General features: G+C 41.7%; 1 protein-coding gene across 1 annotated transcript in view; it reads right to left on the bottom strand.

Annotated features, from left to right (window-relative positions):
• The window catches only part of LOC126204437 (serine/threonine-protein kinase SIK3), a 538,421-nt gene that overhangs the window by 10,006 nt on the left and 507,170 nt on the right, over positions 1 to 21,245 (bottom strand). The window contains exons 16-18 of the mRNA XM_049938826.1: positions 16,783 to 16,970; positions 14,008 to 14,146; positions 8,295 to 8,620 (exon numbers count right to left, since the gene is read on the bottom strand). Of these exons, the coding sequence (XP_049794783.1) occupies positions 8,295 to 8,620; positions 14,008 to 14,146; positions 16,783 to 16,970 (653 nt within the window). The remainder of the gene's footprint in view (positions 1 to 8,294; positions 8,621 to 14,007; positions 14,147 to 16,782; positions 16,971 to 21,245) is intronic.

The following is a 21,245-nucleotide window of genomic DNA, read 5'->3' as shown; positions in this document are numbered from 1 at the left end:
TGTATCAGTGGAAATATGAGCGACGAAAGCAACCAAGAGCTCAATGACACCATACAATGGACACAACAGGATATCAGCTGAAAAGGCAGTCTCAACCGAGCAAGTTAGCTATGTGAATTGTCTTTTAAGACAGAGTAAGTTTGCAACGTGACCATGGCAGATAAATAATGCTGTAGCTTGTCTGTGGTGGGACAGTGACTGCACTGATACATGACACTAAGTCTAATATGAATTTGGTGCTCACTGGTGGATAACAGTTTATGGATAACTGTCATTGTCATTGGTAGAGCAGTAAGACTAAGATGAAATCACACTGTTTTCTTAGAAGTTTGTGGTGATGCTTGTTCAACATGTACCAAACAATCAAGCCCACCAACAGGCATTAACAAAAATTTGGTCATGAGATGCAGCCTCTGTAGAATATCAGCCCCCCAAATAACTGAGAACAATATAAAATTCATGGTCATGTTTTAACTAAAAATTCAATCAACTGTCATTGACATGTGGGTCAAGACTGCTCAACTGCAGACACTAAAACAACTGAGATGTGAATGAGTGGATTGCATTACAGATAGTCAACATGTAAGGGATCCACGATCTCACGAACATAGATGCTAGTATCTGACACCCACGTCGATAGCAGACAGGAGTCAATTGTCGAGCGCTGCAGGAGGCAGTGAACCTAGTGTTGAGTGCACAGTAGTACTGCAGAGTGTCAAGTGAGAAGTAGTGTTGGAAAGATAGGCAAGAATGGTGGTCGAGTGAGTTGTAAACGGTAAATTTACTGAAATATGACAAATGAGCGCGTCTCCCTAATCATCATCGGATGGACCCTCATCGATACTGATTCGCGAGTGATATGAAACCAAAAGTGACAAGTGCCGAATTACGTGTTTCGCGTGAACCGCGTTGGCCAGCAACAACCATGGATTGCAGTGAGGATTGTTGTGAATGTTAACCATCATCATTGCGTGTGACAAAGTACTTAAAAGCCACAATCAATAAAAGATATAACCGTAATTAGACGTGTAAGGCGAAGGTAGCAACTGCCTCAGAAATTGTGTGCTAGTTGGAAATACATATGAGTTTGTATATCGCAACCTTTGTGGTCCTTAATAATACACAAACTTTCAATCATTAAGTATTCCGTCTCAGAACAGCTGCACTCGGTTGAAATACCCCCAAAACCACAGCAGAAAAACCGATAGCCTTCCATCCATTAAGCACACGGTCAGATAATCATAATAATTAACTGTTTGGCAGCTTCGGTAAATTACATAAAACCCAAATCAGGAATTTAAACAGAGGTGTTTCAAACACAGTGGACTGAACAAACAACACAGACATTTTCTTTTAAATATTGGATATTTTCAAACCACAGAGGGGATGCACACATGTAACCACATCATTTTGTAATAAAAAACTGTAATGTTTCCATAAAACATGACTTAGACAGGTGTTTCAGTTTCCTAGCAATCATCGAGGGAAGTGAAAGACCCGAGTGATGTAGTATGCTTTGCACAAGACACAGATATGCAGGGTCTGAATTTTCTGAAGCAGGTTAAGGAAAAACCGCTCATGCTTCAAGATTGCACCTTGTATCTTCCCCATAACTGACTCCCAATTAAGTGTAGCCATTTTAATTGGTGACTGATCAATTATGACTCCCAAAAGCTTATGCTGATTGACCATCGATGCCCAGGAAATGACTTGCATTGACCAACATTTGCCTTTGTAGATGTGGGTACCAGCTACAAGACAAAAGGCATTCACACTAGCCATGAGGAATGGAATCTCAGCAGGAGAATGTTGTAACATCATCGTATCATCTGTGTACGTGCCCACCAAGATCGTCTCACCTAAAAGGGTCCCCATCGTAAATGAGCGGTGATCCTTCAAACAAGGGTGTCAAGTGATACAACAAATGATGAAACTGAGAGTGAACTTCCCGAGGAAAACTTTTATGGATCTTAATCGGGGTTGTATCACTTGGCCACTGACAACCATGAAAGCTCAGATACTCATAAACAAATTAGAAAAGAGCCTTTGCATGTCAATAGTGAACCTGCAACAGGAAGTCATGGCTGACAGGATTGAACACCTCATCAAAACCCATAAAAGCCAGAGCACACGGAACAGAAGTAACAGCGGTCACCAATACAACATCAAGACATTCAGCTACCAGGGTCGGAATAGAATAACCAGGAACACAATTTTGATGGTCAGGAACAACTTTCTCCAGCAAACCAGACAGCCAGCTATTCACTGCCCTTGCCACAGTCTTATAATCAAACTTTAATATGATAATCGGGTGAAATTTATCAATCGCTGCCTAATCAGAACTTTTAAGAACTAACAAAATTTTGTCAACCTTAAAAGAGTCAGGCACCAACATCCCTTTCAACACTTCATTCAAAGGCAATGTAAAAGTAGTACCCAACAAAGGTCAAAAAAGCACATAAGAGTCTTTTGGCAGACCATTCAGCTTCAGCAATTTACAAGAAGGCAATCCGACAATAAGGTCCCTAACATCATCACACCGAAAAACATCTAAAATGCGGCATTATGAGTGGGAACAAGTCTACAGTCCAGAGTAAGAACAAAGGAATCCGATGTCATATCGACAGGAATGGGTACTTCATGCAGCCCAACATAGAATTGATGGAGGGCATGCAATATGGGGCCTTTTGTGCTGTCACAAAATTGCTGTCCATCAACTTGAGAAACATAATACATGCATGTCTTATGTTAAATCAGATAAAGAAGTCAGTTCATCCATGACTGAAGCACACGGTTTGGATCACACCATTGACCCTTCCGTTTCATGCTCCCTCAACTGTAACAACTGCTCCTTTACACATTTGCTATCTGCAATAAATAGGGAAGCCTGATGAGTGCTATTTTAAAGGTCATATAAGAAAGGGTAGTAAAATTCTTGCATCCTCCGAGATTCCCACACTCTATTGACACAGAATTGAATTGACATTTGTCGAAGCCTCGGCTTTGCCGTCGAATCCACCATTCCAAATTGGAGGCGTATCGCACAGCTGAATGGAGACTACGATTCTGCACTTCCCGAATCACTCCAAGTGCACCACACACAGCACCCATGCTGATCAAAACAATTTCAGTGGCTGCAGTGCAGGATTTAAAGTAACAGTCACTGCGCAGTGGTCTGCGAAGCTTGCCAGAGATGACATTGACAGCCAAAATTCTGCCATGCGTCCAAACAGATAAATAAAATCTGTAGGTCTACTGCTAGAAGTAACAAGAAGTGACAAGAGTCACATATTTACAGATCCAAATGTCTTGCAGTTTCAAGGAACAAAGTAAATTTTTCAATTCCTGACAGAAATTAAAATTGAGAAACTGATCCTAAGGACACAACATACAGTTAAAATCGCCAGCTATCAAAGTACTCTGTGGACTTTTTCATAGCAAATGAATCAACTATTCCTTATAAAATGGAGAATGGTCCAAAGTGTGTCTGTAACTGGACAGTGCAGAAAGGAGAATCAAGATTAGGTGAAGAAGAGTACTTCCTATTCTTCTACCATTATCGAGAACTTCAATCCCCTCGATGGGAACGCCCCCCGTAGAAAACGAGGCAGCTTTGTGGAACATTTGGGAGCCACATTAAACACAATGCAAAAACCGAGGAGAGAAAAATGAGTGAACTGAACTTTTTGTAAGACTACAAAATATGCACGGGGATCGTAGATAAACTACAAAGTGAGCGACACTTCTGATTCCAGATTACAATTCAAAGAAATAAATGTATAAGCCTGCATACTTTAACAACAAGAAACAAAATTTGAGCTGCTGACCTACTTAATTACATCATCAATGTGTGTCGAGGTCCAAAGAGTCTGAAGGTACACACTTGCATCCCTGCTTCCAAGACCTTTAGAGGCAATACAGCATCTGTAGTAGGGGACATAGGCAGTTCTTGAATGTTATCAAAATTATGTGACAAACAAGGAGCCTCAGAAGCCCAATGCATAGAATGGTATCCTTGCAATTCAGATTGACAGACAGGAGAAGGTGACTCATTTGACGTTTTCTTCAAATTCAGCCTTTGATCATTAGAGGTTTCTTCAAATTCAGCCTTTGACCAACTTTTTCACTTCCTTTTTGTGTTTTTTCCAGCATATAAAATTATGCTGAAGACATCAAAACATGTCTGTCTGTGTTTTGTCATTCCCAGCAAACTCTTCTACAAAACACAATCCACTTTCAAATAATACATCAAAATCCTTTAAAAATGTCTTTATATTGTCCACTGTTGTCAGCGTCATCATGTTTGTGTTACTTCTTGAGGAAAAAATAAATAAATAAATAAATAAATAAATAAATCACCTTCAGCCAATAGCTGTGATTTTTATTCCAATGCATTCTGAACCTTGGGAGCCCATCTTCAAGTGCTTGATCTGTTTACCTCATGTTTTGAAATCAGGTTTCTACTGGTCCTGTTTACATAGAGACACTTTTATATTGCAAGGTGTTATATTGCATTTAGTGCGGCTAAAATCTTTATGAAACTTAGACAAAAGAGAGTGACTAACTGTTTCCAGCAGTGGTTACATGGCTTCTAGGTGCAGCATGTATAAACATATTTGCATGAATACAGACATTTTAATTCCACAGCAAACTTGCACAAAATTTGACTTAAACTTGTCCATTGTCAACAAGCTTTTCAGAAATGTCTGCCTTTACCTATTTATCTACACTGCATCAAAAGGAAAATTTGCTTGAAAGAAGTATAATTACAAGGCTGATCACACTTACATACGGAAGTGGAATTTTCTGTACTGGTGACAGGATGAATAAAAGTAGAAAAAGTCTATTCCCAGCTTTTGGAACTTCCTCCAGGAGAAAATATGGGCAGCAGGTGGTAATATTAATATCATTTTGAAAAAACTGCAAACCTTACTAAAATTAATAGAACAGATAAACAATTGTGTGTTGAGACTTTAGGACTAATGTTAGAAAAGACTCAAAGAACAACACAAGCATTTGAAGCATGACATGCAGGCAACAATATCTACAATTCCAAGTGTAACTTCTCCAAGTGAGACAGTGGTCAACTACACTTGTTATCAATATTAGCAGGACACACTACTGCAGAGGTAATGACCGAAGATCACACCTTTAAACTGACATGAAGTAGGAAACCTCAGACAGAGATTCTACAGCACAGAAGTACAATACATTTTTGTAGAACATCAGGATGCGTTTTCTAGTTAATATTATAATACATTTATTAATACAGTAACACATTTCTTTTATCTAGCATTCCCCAAAGTAGTTTTGATGTCAAATTATACAGACATTTACTTTGAGATGAAAAATTAATGATTAAAAATTAAAATTTCGTTTTTCACCAATACAAACAAGTTATTCACTTTATAGCAATAACATATGAGCATCACAACTATTCAAATGGCAACCACTGATCTCAACACACGTTTTACAGTGGTGTGTAAGTATTTTCCACATGCCCTACGTGCCTGTCGTACAATGAAGAAAGAAGGTAGGAGTGTACCATCCAACTCCTCCTTCAACTTTTGCTGCAGTTTTGCAACCAACAACCGCACATAACCCCATATGGTAGATATCTGTAGTTATAAGGTTTGGCAATTGTACTGTATGACCACCTCTTCCTATCCCACAAGTGTGTCTGTGGTTCGGCTGCTCGTGGACACTTATATCAGAGTTAGGAAGTGCACAGAGAAGGTGAAGCTACAGCATCTTACAGACAACAATGAGTCATGCAGTGTCCAAAAACTGTGACATCTCCCTTACAGAAGGTCCTGGAGCAAATAAGGTCACACTAGTCAATCTCGTACAATACCAGCCAACAAGGCGATAGAGAACTGTTGCCAGTCATCTGAGACAAGTGTATACCATTTTCTGAAGTTGCACCAATACGGTGGGCACTTGGATTACATCTAGTAACAAACAATTGCCCATCATATCAGTGAACTTTTACGTGTGTGTGCCTTATTTATTTCTGACTATTAGTTCCTCATCTCACATACTTCATCTCTACAATTTTCACTGTATATGTATGGAACCCACTTTATATATGGGCTTTGGTGAAAGAAAAAATAGTAAAATAGCATTAGCAAACATAAGTGGTGATAAAAAAATTTCTGTTTGGGGACATTGCTGCAGTGTATATTCAGCATACTGCAGCTCCAAGCACCGATGTGCAGGCAAGTGATTAGTGCCGCATTTGTAACTTTCTGATGTGTGTTCAGTAAGTGCACAAATGTGAAGTATGACAATGTTTTTACCAAATGTCAACATCCGAACAGGACTGAAGTGCTGTTATTCTTTCAACAGCTGTTGAAGGATGAACACTGGTACACATCTGTCAGGGAATGAAGAAATGGTATGAGGTAGCACATCTGTCGGAAATTACAATTGTTGAATGATGTGTCAAGTTCTGTGCTAATCCAGATTCAACAAAGGACATCAGTTGATCTGGGAGAGATCAGAAATTACGCCAACTCAAGTGATAGAACTTTAACACCCACCCTACATTCACGATCTCTTCCCCTGTGATTATCACACCTTCGGTCCCATAAAAAAACGTCTCGAAGGGACGACAATTCCTGTCAGACAAGAATGTACAACAGGCAGTTACGGTCTTCTTCACATAGCAGACACAGTGTTTCCCTAAATGGGTATCATAATCCTGGTCCATCGGTGAGACATTTGCCTCAACCCTCACAGTGATTCTGCCTGACTGGCATACTGATTCTGGATTGTACAGCTTTTGAACACAAGCTCTGTGATTGCCCCTTATAATTACTGTCTTCTGTGTTCAGGTAATTTAAGTAGTAAAGGTAATAATGCCTCAAATAGCTGCTGTGGTGGGTTATTGTCATACCTTTCTGACATTCAGCCAAATTTCTATGAATTATTCTTGTCCAGCCTGATGCCACATCCGTTCCTGAACTCTTGCTAGGGGGATGAATTGTCCACTACACCCACCCAAAACATCAATATGTACTCACAATAACAGTACAACCAAAATAACTCTGTGGTTGAAATTTTGGTGAGCGTGTGCTAGAGGCCGATCGCCTAACAATTGTAGTTCACTCTCGAGTGCCGTGTGCTCCCCTTGTTGCTCATTTTGGAGGTACAGCCTCTAGTAGCAAAGCCAGCTGCATGCCAGTGACATTGTCCCCAGCCACAGTAATCTGTCTATCACTAAGCTATTTTAATCAGCGTATAACTTCTCTCATCCTGCATTCACACCCTCTTCTATGCAGCTTCCCTAACCTCCAACTCTGTCTCTAGCTCCCATTCCTTCCTCGCACATTGTCACGCACTCTGCACGACTCCACCTGCTGGCAGCCAGACCGTGCTCACCCGTGGGACATTCCAGTCCTGTGCAGCTGCTGCCTCTCCCTCAGAGCTGTCGGTCCCGCTTTCCTGACCCACCCTCCAACTTCCATCTTCTCCCACTCCATCCAATATGACCCCTTCCCCACACGATTCCAACTGCCGGCACTGTGTACTCGGGCAGGACAACGTAGCAATACATCTGTGTGTGTACACATACTCGACGGCTACGAAGAATGTTTTGTTTGAATGATAGAACTGTCCTCAGATTCGTTCGCGCGCCTGTCTGTCGACAATCGATGCCTCAACTACTAGACCGTCATTTCCTAAATTATTTACATTCCTCTGATGACTTGAGCACAGTGCTCTGATGAGCACAGTTCGTGCATTTAATATGCAAATACAATGGTCACCAAATGCGAGAGTTGTATCACCAGAAACTTTGTGTGAAACAGTGTTATTCATTTTAAAGGTATGTCAGAAGTTAGGGCTATCACGATTTATACACAGCTGTCCCATAACCACTGTTTCACAGTCACATCTCCCAGTACAGTACTCTTTAAAACTATAACAAATCTGTAATAAATCACATCAGCAACTTGCTGCAGTGTGGACCACGTCTCAAAAATGCGATATAGGCACCTGCTGTGCCCGTTCACACCCGTTTCTCCTCCCATCCTCCTCCCTTCACAGCTTCCCACACTTGTAATGAGATGGATGATGGCTCACCACTTTGGCAAGAGTCCAAGTAGCTCACCTGAGTACATCCCTAAATACAGTAAGTTTCAGTCATCGGAAATTCTACAGCACAAGATACGTCAAATCGATAATAATATTAAACTGCAGCTACTTCAGAACATCTGACACAATTTCTACACCTAAAGTACGCCGACGACCAACCGCAACTCGAGTACGGCACACGTCCCGTGCAGACTTACCGCAAATGGCGGAGGCAGCGAGGGCGGGCAGTAGTAGTGCGGCGGCGCGACGAGGGTGACCTCGTCACCCATCTCGTCTGTCAGGCTAATCTGCGGGTGCATCTGCCGGTGCTGCTGCCGGCCCTGCCTGTCGAGCTCCTCACGGATCGTGCCCAGTGGCGGCGGCTGCGACATCGACGGGGGTGACGGTGTCACTCGCAGGTCGAGTGCGAGTGGCACCCCGCCCGTGGACAGCCCGCTCAGCCCCGCCGCCAGGCAGCTCACGCTGGAGGTCGGCGACTGTGGGTACTCTGCGCCACCGCAGCATTGCTGGTGTACGGGGGAACCTGCAGTACGGACGAGATAGTTCGGTTACGGCTACGTGCGGGAGGATGTGAGTACTGTCAACTCTGTCAATATTGACCGTATCGAATGTACCGACTGCCGACAGTGCCTCTTTTTTGACAGGAGCTACCTGTTCCGCACTGAGAAGTCAAAACCGAAGTGGAGAAAATGATTCGGTTGGCCCAGACGTGGGTAGCACAGAGTCACAATGGGGTCATACTTTTGTGGGTGATCAGTGCCCATTGCAATAAAACTGGTCAACGACACATGTTCATTCTGCATTGGAGAACACAACACACTGCTGTCATAAGCAACATGATCCAATGAAATTTTTCATAGAATAAAATTACATTTTACATCTGTATTAACAAACAGGATATTATCTCTCTGACATTCAGATATCTCTCAATATAAAATGCAGATATAAAAATTACTTACACTTAAATATTTTTCAAAATAGCCCTGTACATTTTGTGTATATTTGTGGAACAGGATACACTGGCTATTATTATTACTATTATTATTATTATTATTATTGATTAATAAAACTATCTGAAGTGGTAGATTAAAAATGAGATATAAGTGAAAATCTTTCCTGTTAAATGTCAATCACTGGAATAAGTTTATACTACAATAACTCTGACGTCTGGTTCTTTGTAGGGAAAAATTTCTACTACATCAGAGTATACAAGTCGTACGTTTGACCTCATGGTGATTGGTGAGAAGAACTCTATTGAAAGCATTTATAAAACGTGGAGAGCTCAAGAAATTTAATCACACACACACACACACACACACACACACACACACACACACACACACAGAGAGAGAGAGAGAGAGAGAGAGAGAGAGAGAAAACTGGAATATCTTCCCATTTAAACTAAAACTATGCCAATAAGAACATCAAGACAGAATGGGTGACGAGCAGAAGTTATGTAAAGGAAGACTTTATTGGTAACAACAATTTTTAAATTCATTAACATTTTAAAATATTTTCTACTTCGTAAAATAGGAAGTTGGTTAGAGTATGTGGGTGACAGTGGGTTACTGGGAGACAATACACAGGAGATGTTTCTGGACAAGGAATGGAAGGTCATTTCAGTTTTTGAAGGCCTCAGGAAACCCCTGTCGTATTTCGAGAGGGACTGCTTGTAACCATAGATGGATAACCATAGGTGGCTAGGCTGTCTGGAAGGAATGGGTACCAGCTGTCTGGGCTGGACAGAAGGAGTGTGGCAGCTGTCAAAAGTAGAGGTATGGATCATGGTTTGCATGTGTGATAGTGTTGGAGGCACTGATGGTGTGTACAAAGATGACAGTGTCAGCACATGTGCATGTGTGTGTGTGTGTGTGTGTGTGTGTGTGTGTGTGTGTGTGTGTGTGTGTGAGAGAGAGAGAGAGAGAGAGAGAGAGAGAGAGAGAGTATTCCAATGAAACCATTTTAATGTTATCAGTGACTACGGGTGTTACAAGAAATGTTAAGAAAGGTAGGGAAAATGTTTTTGCTTAGCAAGATTGACAAGATACAAGCTGCAGAGTTCTTGAGTACTCAGTTTTGAGGACAAAGATGTGGTCCAAAAGTGGATCAAATTCAAAAGGATTGTTCGATACACCATACACAACTAAATTCCAAGCAAGGTTTTAAGGGCATGGAAAAATCCAGTGTTCTTTAGTAGCCATGTTGGAAAGTTGCTACAAAAGTGAAGAGAGCTTCATCATAGATTTAAGTGAAATCAAAGGCTAGCTAACAAACAAAGTGAAAATGAGCTTAAGGAGAGCAACATAAAATGTTCAATGAATTTGGAGGTAAATTTTTTTCAACCAATCCGATTAAAAACCCTTAGAAGTTGTGGTCTTACAACTTATCAGTATGTGCATTTAAATCACCTATTTGGCTGCTCAGTGATCATAAGGAAACTTAAATGGAAAATGACAGACAGAAGGCCAAAATACCGAATTTGACCTCTCGATCTGTTCCACCCCATAATTTTGTAATACGGTTCCTCCTTTTGATCATCAAACCAATGCTGTAGGATCTAGAGGTTTTTTTTAAAAAAAAGAAAGGGGGGGGGGGCGGTGCAGGTCATTCCAGTTTTTGAGATGGATGTTAGGACACATATACATAATTATATGCCCCTATCACTGACAAAATCAACACAAACTCCAAAAACAGATGTCTCATGAAACTCAACTCGTTCTTCACATCCCAGAGATCCATAGCACTGTAGACATCAGCACCCAAGTGGGTGCAACATTACTCGATTTTTGGAAGGCGTCCAGTATAGTTCCACATTGTTGTTTAGAGAACAAACCACGAGATTATAGAGTACTGGACAGGATTTGTGACTGGATTTGGGACTTTTTTGCAGAGTGAACACAAGACATTGCTCCTAATGGAGTAAAACTGACAGATATAAATGCCATTTCAGGAGTACCACAGGGACATACAGTAGAACAGTTGCTGTTTACAATATATAAAAGTTATCTGTCGAATAATGTCAGAAGCTCCTTGGGGCCATTCACAGATGATGCAGCTGTCTGTATGATGGTAACACCGTCAGAAGATGGTAGTAAAGGGCAGGAAAACCTGGACAGGGACTGGCAGTTTAGCCAAACACAAATGCATGAAACATAGTGCACAGAAAGCCACTACTGTAGGACTACACTATTGGTAACAAATCACTGGAAACAGCACCTACCATAAAATACCTAGGAGTAAGCACCTAAAGTGACCTGACATGAAATGACCACATGAAACAAATAGTATGGACAGCAGATGCCACACCGATTCACAGGGCAAAGCCTAAGAAAAAGTAATACATCCACAAAAGAAGTGGCTTACAAAACACTAAGACCACTTACTGTGTGCTGCATATTAGTCTGGAACCATTCTGAGGTTGGATTAGTAAAAGAGCCAGAGAAGCTCAGATGAAAAGGAAGAATAGCACATTTTGTCACAGTATTTCTCAGTTGGCGATTGAAATTTCTACAAAGTATATTCTGAAAAAGAGTCAGGCAATACATTACTTTCTCCCGCGTATATCTTGTAAAATGATCACCCATAAAATGATCTCCGCAAGTGAATCCGAGATGTCAGAGCTAATACAGAGGTTTACCAACATGTTTTCTGTGCGCCATTCATGATGGAATGGGGAAGGGGGAAACAGAGGGGATACAGATACATATCTAAATAAAGAAATGATAAACTGAAATTACACAAAGCAGTAAGTCAACAGGACTTGAAGGTATTTTAAAATGTCATCCATCATTTAAATGGCAGTAAACATTTGATTTGATATAAGAATATTTTTATGATCTACACTCCTGGAAATTGAAATAAGAACACCGTGAATTCATTGTCCCAGGAAGGGGAAACTTTATTGACACATTCCTGGGGTCAGATACATCACATGATCACACTGACAGAACCACAGGCACATAGACACAGGCAACAGAGCATGCACAATGTCGGCACTAGTACAGTGTATATCCACCTTTCGCAGCAATGCAGGCTGCTATTCTCCCATGGAGACGATCGTAGAGATGCTGGATGTAGTCCTGTGGAACGGCTTGCCGTGCCATTTCCACCTGGCGCCTCAGTTGGACCAGCGTTCGTGCTGGACGTGCAGACCGCGTGAGACGACGCTTCATCCAGTCCCAAACATGCTCAATGGGGGACAGATCCGGAGATCTTGCTGGCCAGGGTAGTTGACTTACACCTTCTAGAGCACGTTGGGTGGCACGGGATACATGCGGACGTGCATTGTCCTGTTGGAACAGCACGTTCCCTTGCCGATCTAGGAATGGTAGAACGATGGGTTCGATGACGGTTTGGATGTACTGTGCACTATTCAGTGTCCCCTCGACGATCACCAGTGGTATACGGCCAGTGTAGGAGATCGCTCCCCACACCATGATGCCGGGTGTTGGCCCTGTGTGCCTCGGTCGTATGCAGTCCTGATTGTGGCGCTCACCTGCACGGCGCCAAACACGCATACGACCATCACTGGCACCAAGGCAGAAGCGACTCTCATCGCTGAAGACGACACGTCTCCATTCGTCCCTCCATTCACGCCTGTCGCGACACCACTGGAGGTGGGCTGCACGATGTTGGGGCGTGAGCGGAAGACGGCCTAACGGTGTGCGGGACCGTAGCCCAGCTTCATGGAGACGGTTGCGAATGGTCCTTGCCGATACCCCAGGAGCAACAGTGTCCCTAATTTGCTGGGAAGTGGCGGTGCGGTCCCCTACGGCACTGCGTAGGATCCTACGGTCTTGGCGTGCATCCGTGCGTCGCTGCGGTCCGGTCCCAGGTCGACGGGCACGTGCACCTTTCGCCGACCACTGGCGACAACATCGATGTACTGTGGAGACCTCACGCCCCACGTGTTGAGCAGTTCGGCGGTACGTCCACCCGGCCTCCCGCATGCCCACTATATGCCCTCGCTCAAAGTCCGTCAACTGCACATACGGTTCACGTCCACGCTGTCGCGGCATGCTACCAGTGTTAAAGACTGCGGTGGAGCTCCGTATGCCACGGCAAACTGGCTGACACTGACGGCGGCGGTGCACAAATGCTGCGCAGCTAGCGCCATTCGACGGCCAACACCGCGGGTCCTGGTGTGTCCGCTGTGCCGTGCGTGTGATCATTGCTTGTACAGCCCTCTCGCAGTGTCCGGAGCAAGTATGGTGGGTCTGACACACCGGTGTCAATGTGTTCTTTTTTCCATTTCCAGGAGTGTATTATTGTAGATCAGGTTCAGAGAATATGTGTAAAAACTGAAAAATGTGAACTAACACTTTGATGGCCTACTAATGTTTGTATCTTTTGAAATGTGATCATCTTTCCATAATCCTAAAGTAAATCTCTGAAAAAATTTGCAGGAAAAGGCCAAGTGTGGGATGTAATGAAATTTTCGTTTGGTATTACACTGCTCAGTACTTGTAAGGTTGTGGGAGAGCTGTTACCTTTACTGATGACTAGGGCAACTGCAGAAATCATATTCTACTTCCAATCAACAGTTACTGCTCTCGTCCCAATAGATTGGTTCGGCAAGTGAAAGATGAAACTGAACTGTTCCTTGCCATTAACAAAATGAAGTACATGAATTAGATAAAAACTGAAGTTTGGACATTTAAAGATGTTGAGGAGGGAAGAGGAGAGGTCGAGAGGAAGGGGGAGGGGGGGGGGGGGGGGACAATGAGACGGAGACGAGTTGAAAATAGATTAATGGCAAAGTTAAGGGAAGGTGAGGATAGGAAACCAGCCTAGTCCCTGAAAAGTTGGGAAAGAAGAGAACACAGTACAAGGAACACACAAACAAATTTCTTCATTGGAATACTAACTCAGAAAAGCTCAGTTAAGGTGGACGAAGGTGTGGAGGCTTACCGGGTATAGAGGCGGGGCTCTGCGTGGTCGGCGGAGACGGCGTCGCTGAACGCAGGGGGGAGCCGCCCAACATCTGCTGCATGTGGAGCGAGTGGCGCAACTGCAGTTCGTGGGCGTCGCCCGCACTGCCACTGTGTCGCTGCACAGACCAAGTGACCGTCACTCCAAGAAACTCAGTTTGTTCTCAACTTTCACTTTCACATTCCATTAAATAATGCCACTGCTGTGAAAGTGAAATGAAAAGTATTTGACACAGCAAGAGGTAGCACTGACAGTGGTGAAATTTTGTTTTGTTACGTACGTACATGTTGCACAGTAACTTAGGTTAATATTTAATATCTGTGTACATTTACATTTGGGTTAGAAGAAACTATCGGAAAGATGGAATGTTCGTAGCTCACCAAAATCAGAATTTTCGATCATTGCCATCACTGATAAGTATGTTTGAGAAAAACCTAATACATTTGTTTTTTCAAATGCCCATATGATATCTCACTGAAACTCAACATTAGATTATGTATGACCTGATAAGTATTCAAATAAATGTCTGTCATTCAGATTACATTAGACTGACATAGATCGCATGCGGCCTCGTGCCGTCACTCTGACTGCTGTGACTCAGTTAGGTGTCAGTTTTGCATTAGTGAATGGCTGGTGCAGAGAAGCTTATAATCTGTGGAAGTCCATCATTCATCTACATTAATATTTGGTGAAATAAATCACTGACTGATTTTTACTTATCGCATCACAGTGTTTTATCTATACATTACTGAACTTTCATGTGAACTCACAGCTAGACACTGTGGCACAGATGTACCTGAAATTTTTTGACACAGTTGCTGTTAGCCAAATCTGCAACTTCATTGTAAAATATTCCATTATGCTGAACAACCACTTTTGTTTTCAAGCGGGAAAATACACAACTGATGCAGCAAACACTTTTGCTGAGAAAATAAGCATATCTAAATGATTAATGGAAAATCTCATATAAAGATGTGAAACAAATACTAACAAAGAGATAGAGGGGCTGGCCAGTACTTACCTCAGCTCAGTACAGCCGATGGATACACATAAAAACAGAACTGAAAATTTACATTCCTAGCTTTCGGAACAAATGTTCCTTCATCAGGGAGGAGAGAGGGGAAAGAAAGGGAAGAAGGGAAAGGAGATTCAGTTACTCACAACCCAAGTTACGAAGCAACAGGGAAAGGAAAATGGGAGGGTAGCAAGGATGGAGGCATGGTTGTCAGAGGGAAGCCAAAGATAGGAATGTAAATTTTCAGTTCTGTTTTATGTGTATCTATCGGCTGTACTGAGCTGAGGTAAGTACTGGCCAGCCCCTCTATCTCTTTGTTAAAATAAGCATATCATTAGACAAGAGCCAACAAAGTTGTAGGAATCTTCTGTGACCTCACAAACGCTTTTGATTCTGTAATCCACTTAACAAGTATGGCATTGGAGACAGTGCCCTAATACGGATTCATACCTACCTATGGAATACAAAGCAAAGATTTAGCATTACTTAAAATGGTGGACATTATTATTCTGACGTCAAACAAATGTCTCAGTGTGTCCTAGAAGTCTCTATAACAAGTGCAGTTCTAATCCTGATTTATGTGAATTGTTTATCATTAAATATCAGCTCTCCCATCAGTTCCTTTTGTAAAGGATATTTGTTTATTAATTGAGAATCATGATACAGAAAAAATTCCTGAATTAGTGATCAGGATCATCAGTGCCTTAGAATCTTGGTTTCAGCTAAATGTGTTGAATCTAAACATATCTAACACTCACATGTTGCACTTCACAACCAGTCAGAATGTGAGCAGATTAGGATTATGCACAAAACCAAAAAATTGATTCAGTTAAAAATCTTACAATTCGGATAATTATGAATATGTAACTAACAAAGTGAGCAGCTTTGCAGTTGCAATCCAAAGATTATCAACTGAAACTGACGAGCACAGACAAAAAGCAGTATATGCAAGAAACATTGAAGCTATTATTAGGTATGGTATTGTTTTTTGGGGAATTTTGACTAACATAGTGCTTACTTAAAGATAACAGAAAAGAATCATTTGGATTAAGTGCACTGTACACCACAAAGAACAATGTTGCCCATTATTTACAATCCTACAAATATTACCTCTCCTACCCCTATATAATAATTATATTTTTATGTGCCAACACAAATTATTTGAGGGAAACGATTTTTTTCACACTTGACACAAGAAACAAAGAAGACTTTATGGTTCCCATCCACCATCTCAAACTGTACACCCAGGCTCCTCAGTATATGGGCATGAAAATTTATTTCATATTAAAAGGGAACTAGTTGAAATAGGTGGAGTTAGGTCTACCAAAAAGAATGCTACTCAAGGCATTGATACTGAAATGCCATTACTCAGTGGACTAATTCACACGAGACAAACTAGTATTTCGTCCTGCGTATAACTTGTTACACATCCTACAAAGGATGTACAGCCATTGACAGAAATATTATTTTAGAGTTTTTATTATTATTCATTAGTGTAAATATTATTCCAATGGTAATGTAAAACTCTGATATATGTCCTGTACGCAAATCAAATAGTCACACAATGGCTGGCAGCCGTCTCTCCCCATGCACCCTGAAGATGTTCAATTGTACTTTTACAAGCAGCATAACAAACAGGTGTCCTACAACAGTGTAAAATTGCAGACATAATCAAATTTTGAACATTCTCGACAGAGCTACCTAGAACAGTAGACTCGCCATGCCCATGAGGTACCGACCTGCAGCTGCTGGTACTCCTGCTGCAGGGCCTTGACATTGCCCTCCCGGCCGAAGACGTCCTGCTGTGCCTGCAGCTGGTGCTGGGGGCTGCGGTACGGGGAGGGGCAGCCCTCGCTGGCCCTCCGCACGGGGCTGTACCTCTCCTGGGGCAGGTGCAGGCTGTTCACCTCCTTGAAGCTATCCCTCACTGCAACAGTGCAGCAATACCAGTCAGTGTGACAGCAGGACTCGACACATTACGAAAAGTACCCGAGAGATGACTCACAGAACTCGAATACGGTAGTGCGATCTAAGTTGATGACAGTGTCACCTCGGCAATTTGTGGAAAAATATAAATAATGACAAATCCTGTATGTCTACTCTCAAGAACTTAAAAGGGGAGGAGGGGAAAAGAGCAATCTGGCCACACTTGAAATTAGTGAGACCAAATCAGACCATAGGCCAGCCAACCCCGTGAATATGTGGGTCAGAAGTGACAGAAGAAGCATACTCCCTTCCATCCCACTGTCCTCGTCAGCGTCAGTCTCCACTCACCCCTGTCCCACATTCAGCTTCACCTGTAACTCCCTCCAACCTTCTCTCCCCCTCCACCACCTTCCCCTCCCCCTCCCCCTTTCCCTTCCTCTACTCTATCTGCCCCTCCTAATCCTTTGTTCTACCTCAATGAGTGCTGGGTACTACTCCCAGACTGCGACCAAAGTGCACTCACCAGTGAAGCATCCCCGTCTGGTCCACCCCCTGCCTCTGCCTCCCTGCAGGCAGCCACCCTCTGGCCCTCCCTCTCACTCATCACATCCTACCTCTTGTCACCTGATGCACATGATATGACTCCCCTGTCCCAATCGAGCTGCAGTACTGGTACAATGTGTGTGTGTGTGTGTGTGTGTGTGTGTGTGGGCGTGCGTGTGGAGGGGGATGGTGGGGGAGGGGGCGGGCGCACGCACACATGACTCAATTAATCTTTTATGCAATGTTGTGTATTCCTCTTTGTGCTTCAAAAAGCTGGCTTTCATGAAATTTTCTGTCTGTGTTTATGTTTGCCTTTGGCTAGTAAGTAGAATTTTTTCTTGATACGTTTTTGGGACACGCTGCTGACAAAACATTACATATCTTGTAACATTTGCTTATATTCCAAAATTACAGACTTGAATGTGCATTTGTCAGAGCTCCATGAAAGACTAGAGTGAAGTACATTTTCCAACAGTTACACCCCTAAAGCCCACTTCTGAGGCAGTTGAGCTGAGCAGTTTATACAAGCTCTAAGTTAGCTATAGTGAGGGAACAAATAAAAATAAATTTTTTGCAAGATGTTGTGCCACATGTAATTTTACATTATTCCATGAATATGTTAGAATGTACATCTATGAAGAAGAGACTGGCAATGTGAGATAAAAACTGTTCTGTTGTATATTTAGCAAAGAATTTCATAAAATTTTCCATCATATATTTTGTGTCACCCCTATTCGTTTCCTATAATTTCCCACTGAATGACATTTTATTTCCATACAATCTGCTATCGAGGCCATGTGAACATTAATTCTAGTAAGTCTAATACAGCTTGCTTCTCTAAAATTTCAAGTTACTATCTCCCATTTTAGTACAGGGTCATAATGCTATTCATCATGTTATTTCACTGATATATTTAATTTGGTATGAGAGCCATTCAAATTTAAGCTGGACAACCATCTTTTCGATCAAAGAAGGGGTCCTCACAGGAAATTGGTAGCAGCATGTAGTGTGTGTGTGTGTGTGAGAGAGAGAGAGAGAGAGAGAGAGAGAGAGAGAGATAATTTGGTCAGATACCTACTACAAATCAGTCATGTGGCACATGCTACAAACAGTGGAGAGGACTGTAAAAATTAGTTTTCTCAGATACCTATGATATTTGTAGTGATATAGAAGGCCAATACACTGTCTGTGTTGCTACATGTTAGGAGTTCCACTTGTAATGTGTGTTCATTCACCACAGATGGATAAAAGTATTTAATGGTATTTCTAAACTGAAAACATTTTACAGGATTTTTGTGAAGTGATTTCTTCGAGACTGACAGTAATAATCTTGTGCTTTGTTACCTGATTGCACAATTACATCTAAGAAGGACTTCTTGCAGCAAAGTTTTCATACTTATCTTTTTGGTGCACAGGATGCGTCACTGGTCAGTTTTGTTTAACACACAAGAACAGCAAATGTAGCATACCCCAGTAGACTGTTGATTGAGGAGTAATACACTTGTGACATGGAATGACACTGATGTATATGATGTTCTTTCTGACTGACCATACTCAACAGCATATTACAGAGTTTATCTCTGATAAACTCTATGAAACTCCCCGTGCTACTCTCAAATACCCCTCCTTGTATTTGCAGTTTATTCTTGTGTGATCTAAGTATGTCTTGGCTTCTGAAGAAGGGCAAACTGCTGAAATAAATTATGAATAAAATAATACAATGATTTTTGTAGTTTTAGTTCACACAATACTTTTTTGGCAAAAATATAAACCAGAAATGGTGAGATGTAATGTGAACCTTGTGTGGTCAAATGTGGATCCAGTGTTAGGTCACTAAGACAACTTGGTTTGTTTAGCAGTACACTTGAGTTGTTGCAAAGTCACAACAAAATTTCATTGTAATTCTCCAACAAAAAAACATGGAATTTCCTTTCCATAAATTAAGTATTTACACATTCCTCCAATTATTATTATTATTATATTATTTTCAATTATTCCCATTTAAAGAGAGTGTTTCAACTTCAATTCCTTTATGATGATTGTTTATGTTTTTTCTGAGCCCAAATTTTCTTCATGTGTTCACTGTGTTGTTTCTTTCGCTCCGCTGTCCTTTTGCATCCTGGTCTCTTCTGTGTTGTGGTGTCAAATTTATGTTTTTTGATGGTGTTCCTGAATTCAGTTCTATTTTCTGCATCGTTTCCTGTTATGTGCACTTGTCTGAGGTTCTCTTCAACTTCTTTTATCCATTTTGTTTTTCCCCTGCCTGAGTTGATGACTTTAAGAATTCACTTTGAATTTCTGTTTTCATTCATCCTGTGGATATGTCTGTAGAACTGCATTCTTCTTTTCCTTATTGTATCCGTAATTATGTCTGTGTATTTATATAATTCTGATGTTGGTCTCTTCTTCAGATTCCTTGCTCTTGTATCGGGCCAAAAATTTTCCTGAGAATTTTACTTTCTTGTTTCTCTATTTCTTTGATTTTAGTTTGCCCACTTATTTGTGTTGTTTCAGATGCATACAGTGCCTCCAGAAGTACGACAGTGTTGTAGTGCCTCAATTTTGCGTTAATGGATATGGACTTTTTGTTATAATAGTTTCACGTGAGTTTATATGCTTTCTGTAGTTTTTTTATTCTTTCCTCATTCGTCTTCAGGTTGATCCCTGATGGCTGGATGATTTCTCCCAGGTACTTAAAATGTGGTACTTGTACGATTTTCCCATGGGTTGTCACAATAGGCAATTTGTCTTGTGGCACTCTTTCTATGTACTGGGTTTTCTCATGTGAAATTTGCAGGCCAGTTCCTTGTGCAATTTCGTGTAACTTCTCTATGGCGTTAGTGGCTTCTTTTCTATTATTTGTGAGGATTGCAAGGTCATCTGCAAAAGTTAACAATTCACATTGAATATACGAGGGCCGTTCAGAAAGTAACCTCCGGTTGATTTAAAAAAATACACCAAGTTAAATAAAAATATTTTAATATATACATCTTACAACTACATCTTTGCACTATTTTTCTACATAGTCTCCATAGCGATTGAGGCACTTATCGTATCTCATCACAAGCTTTGAAATTCCTTCTGCATAAAAATCACCCGCTTGTGCCTGGAGCCAGCCTGTGACCGCATCTTTGAGCTCTTCGTCGTCATCAAACCGCTGTGACCCGAGCCATTTCTTCAAATGCATGAAGAGGTGATAATTACTTGGCGCCAGGTCTGGGCTGTAAGGTGGATGGTTGATAACGTCCCACTTGAAGGACTCAAGAAGGGCCGTTGTTCTGCGAGCAGAGTGAGGACGGGCGTTATCGTGCAAAAAAAACGATACCGGAAGTCAGCATACCACGGCGTTTGTTCTGTATAGCCCGTCGTAACTTCTTTATTGTTTCACAGTACACGTCTTGATTAATGGTTGTACCACGTTCCATGAATTCAACCAACAACACCCCTTTGGCATCCCAAAACACCGCTGCCATCAGTTTTCTGGCAGAAAAATCTTGCGAGGCTTTTCTTGGTTTGGTAGGCGAATTTGAATGTGCCCACATCTTTGATTGTTCTTTTGTCTCAGGGTTCACGTACTTAATCCAGGTTTCGTCACCGGTCACGATTCTGTTTAACAATGGCTCTCCTTCGTCCTCATAACGTGACAGAAAGTCTAATGCAGAGGCCATTCTTTGAGTTTTGTGGTGGTCGGTAAGAATTTTGGGCACCCATCGTGCACAGAACTTACGGTAAC

The sequence above is a fragment of the Schistocerca nitens genome, chromosome 9 (genome assembly GCF_023898315.1).
Source record: "Schistocerca nitens isolate TAMUIC-IGC-003100 chromosome 9, iqSchNite1.1, whole genome shotgun sequence".
NCBI lineage: Eukaryota > Metazoa > Arthropoda > Insecta > Orthoptera > Acrididae > Schistocerca > Schistocerca nitens.
Note: the sequence above shows the minus strand (reverse complement) of the source record. Positions and strands in the feature narration are given on the sequence as shown.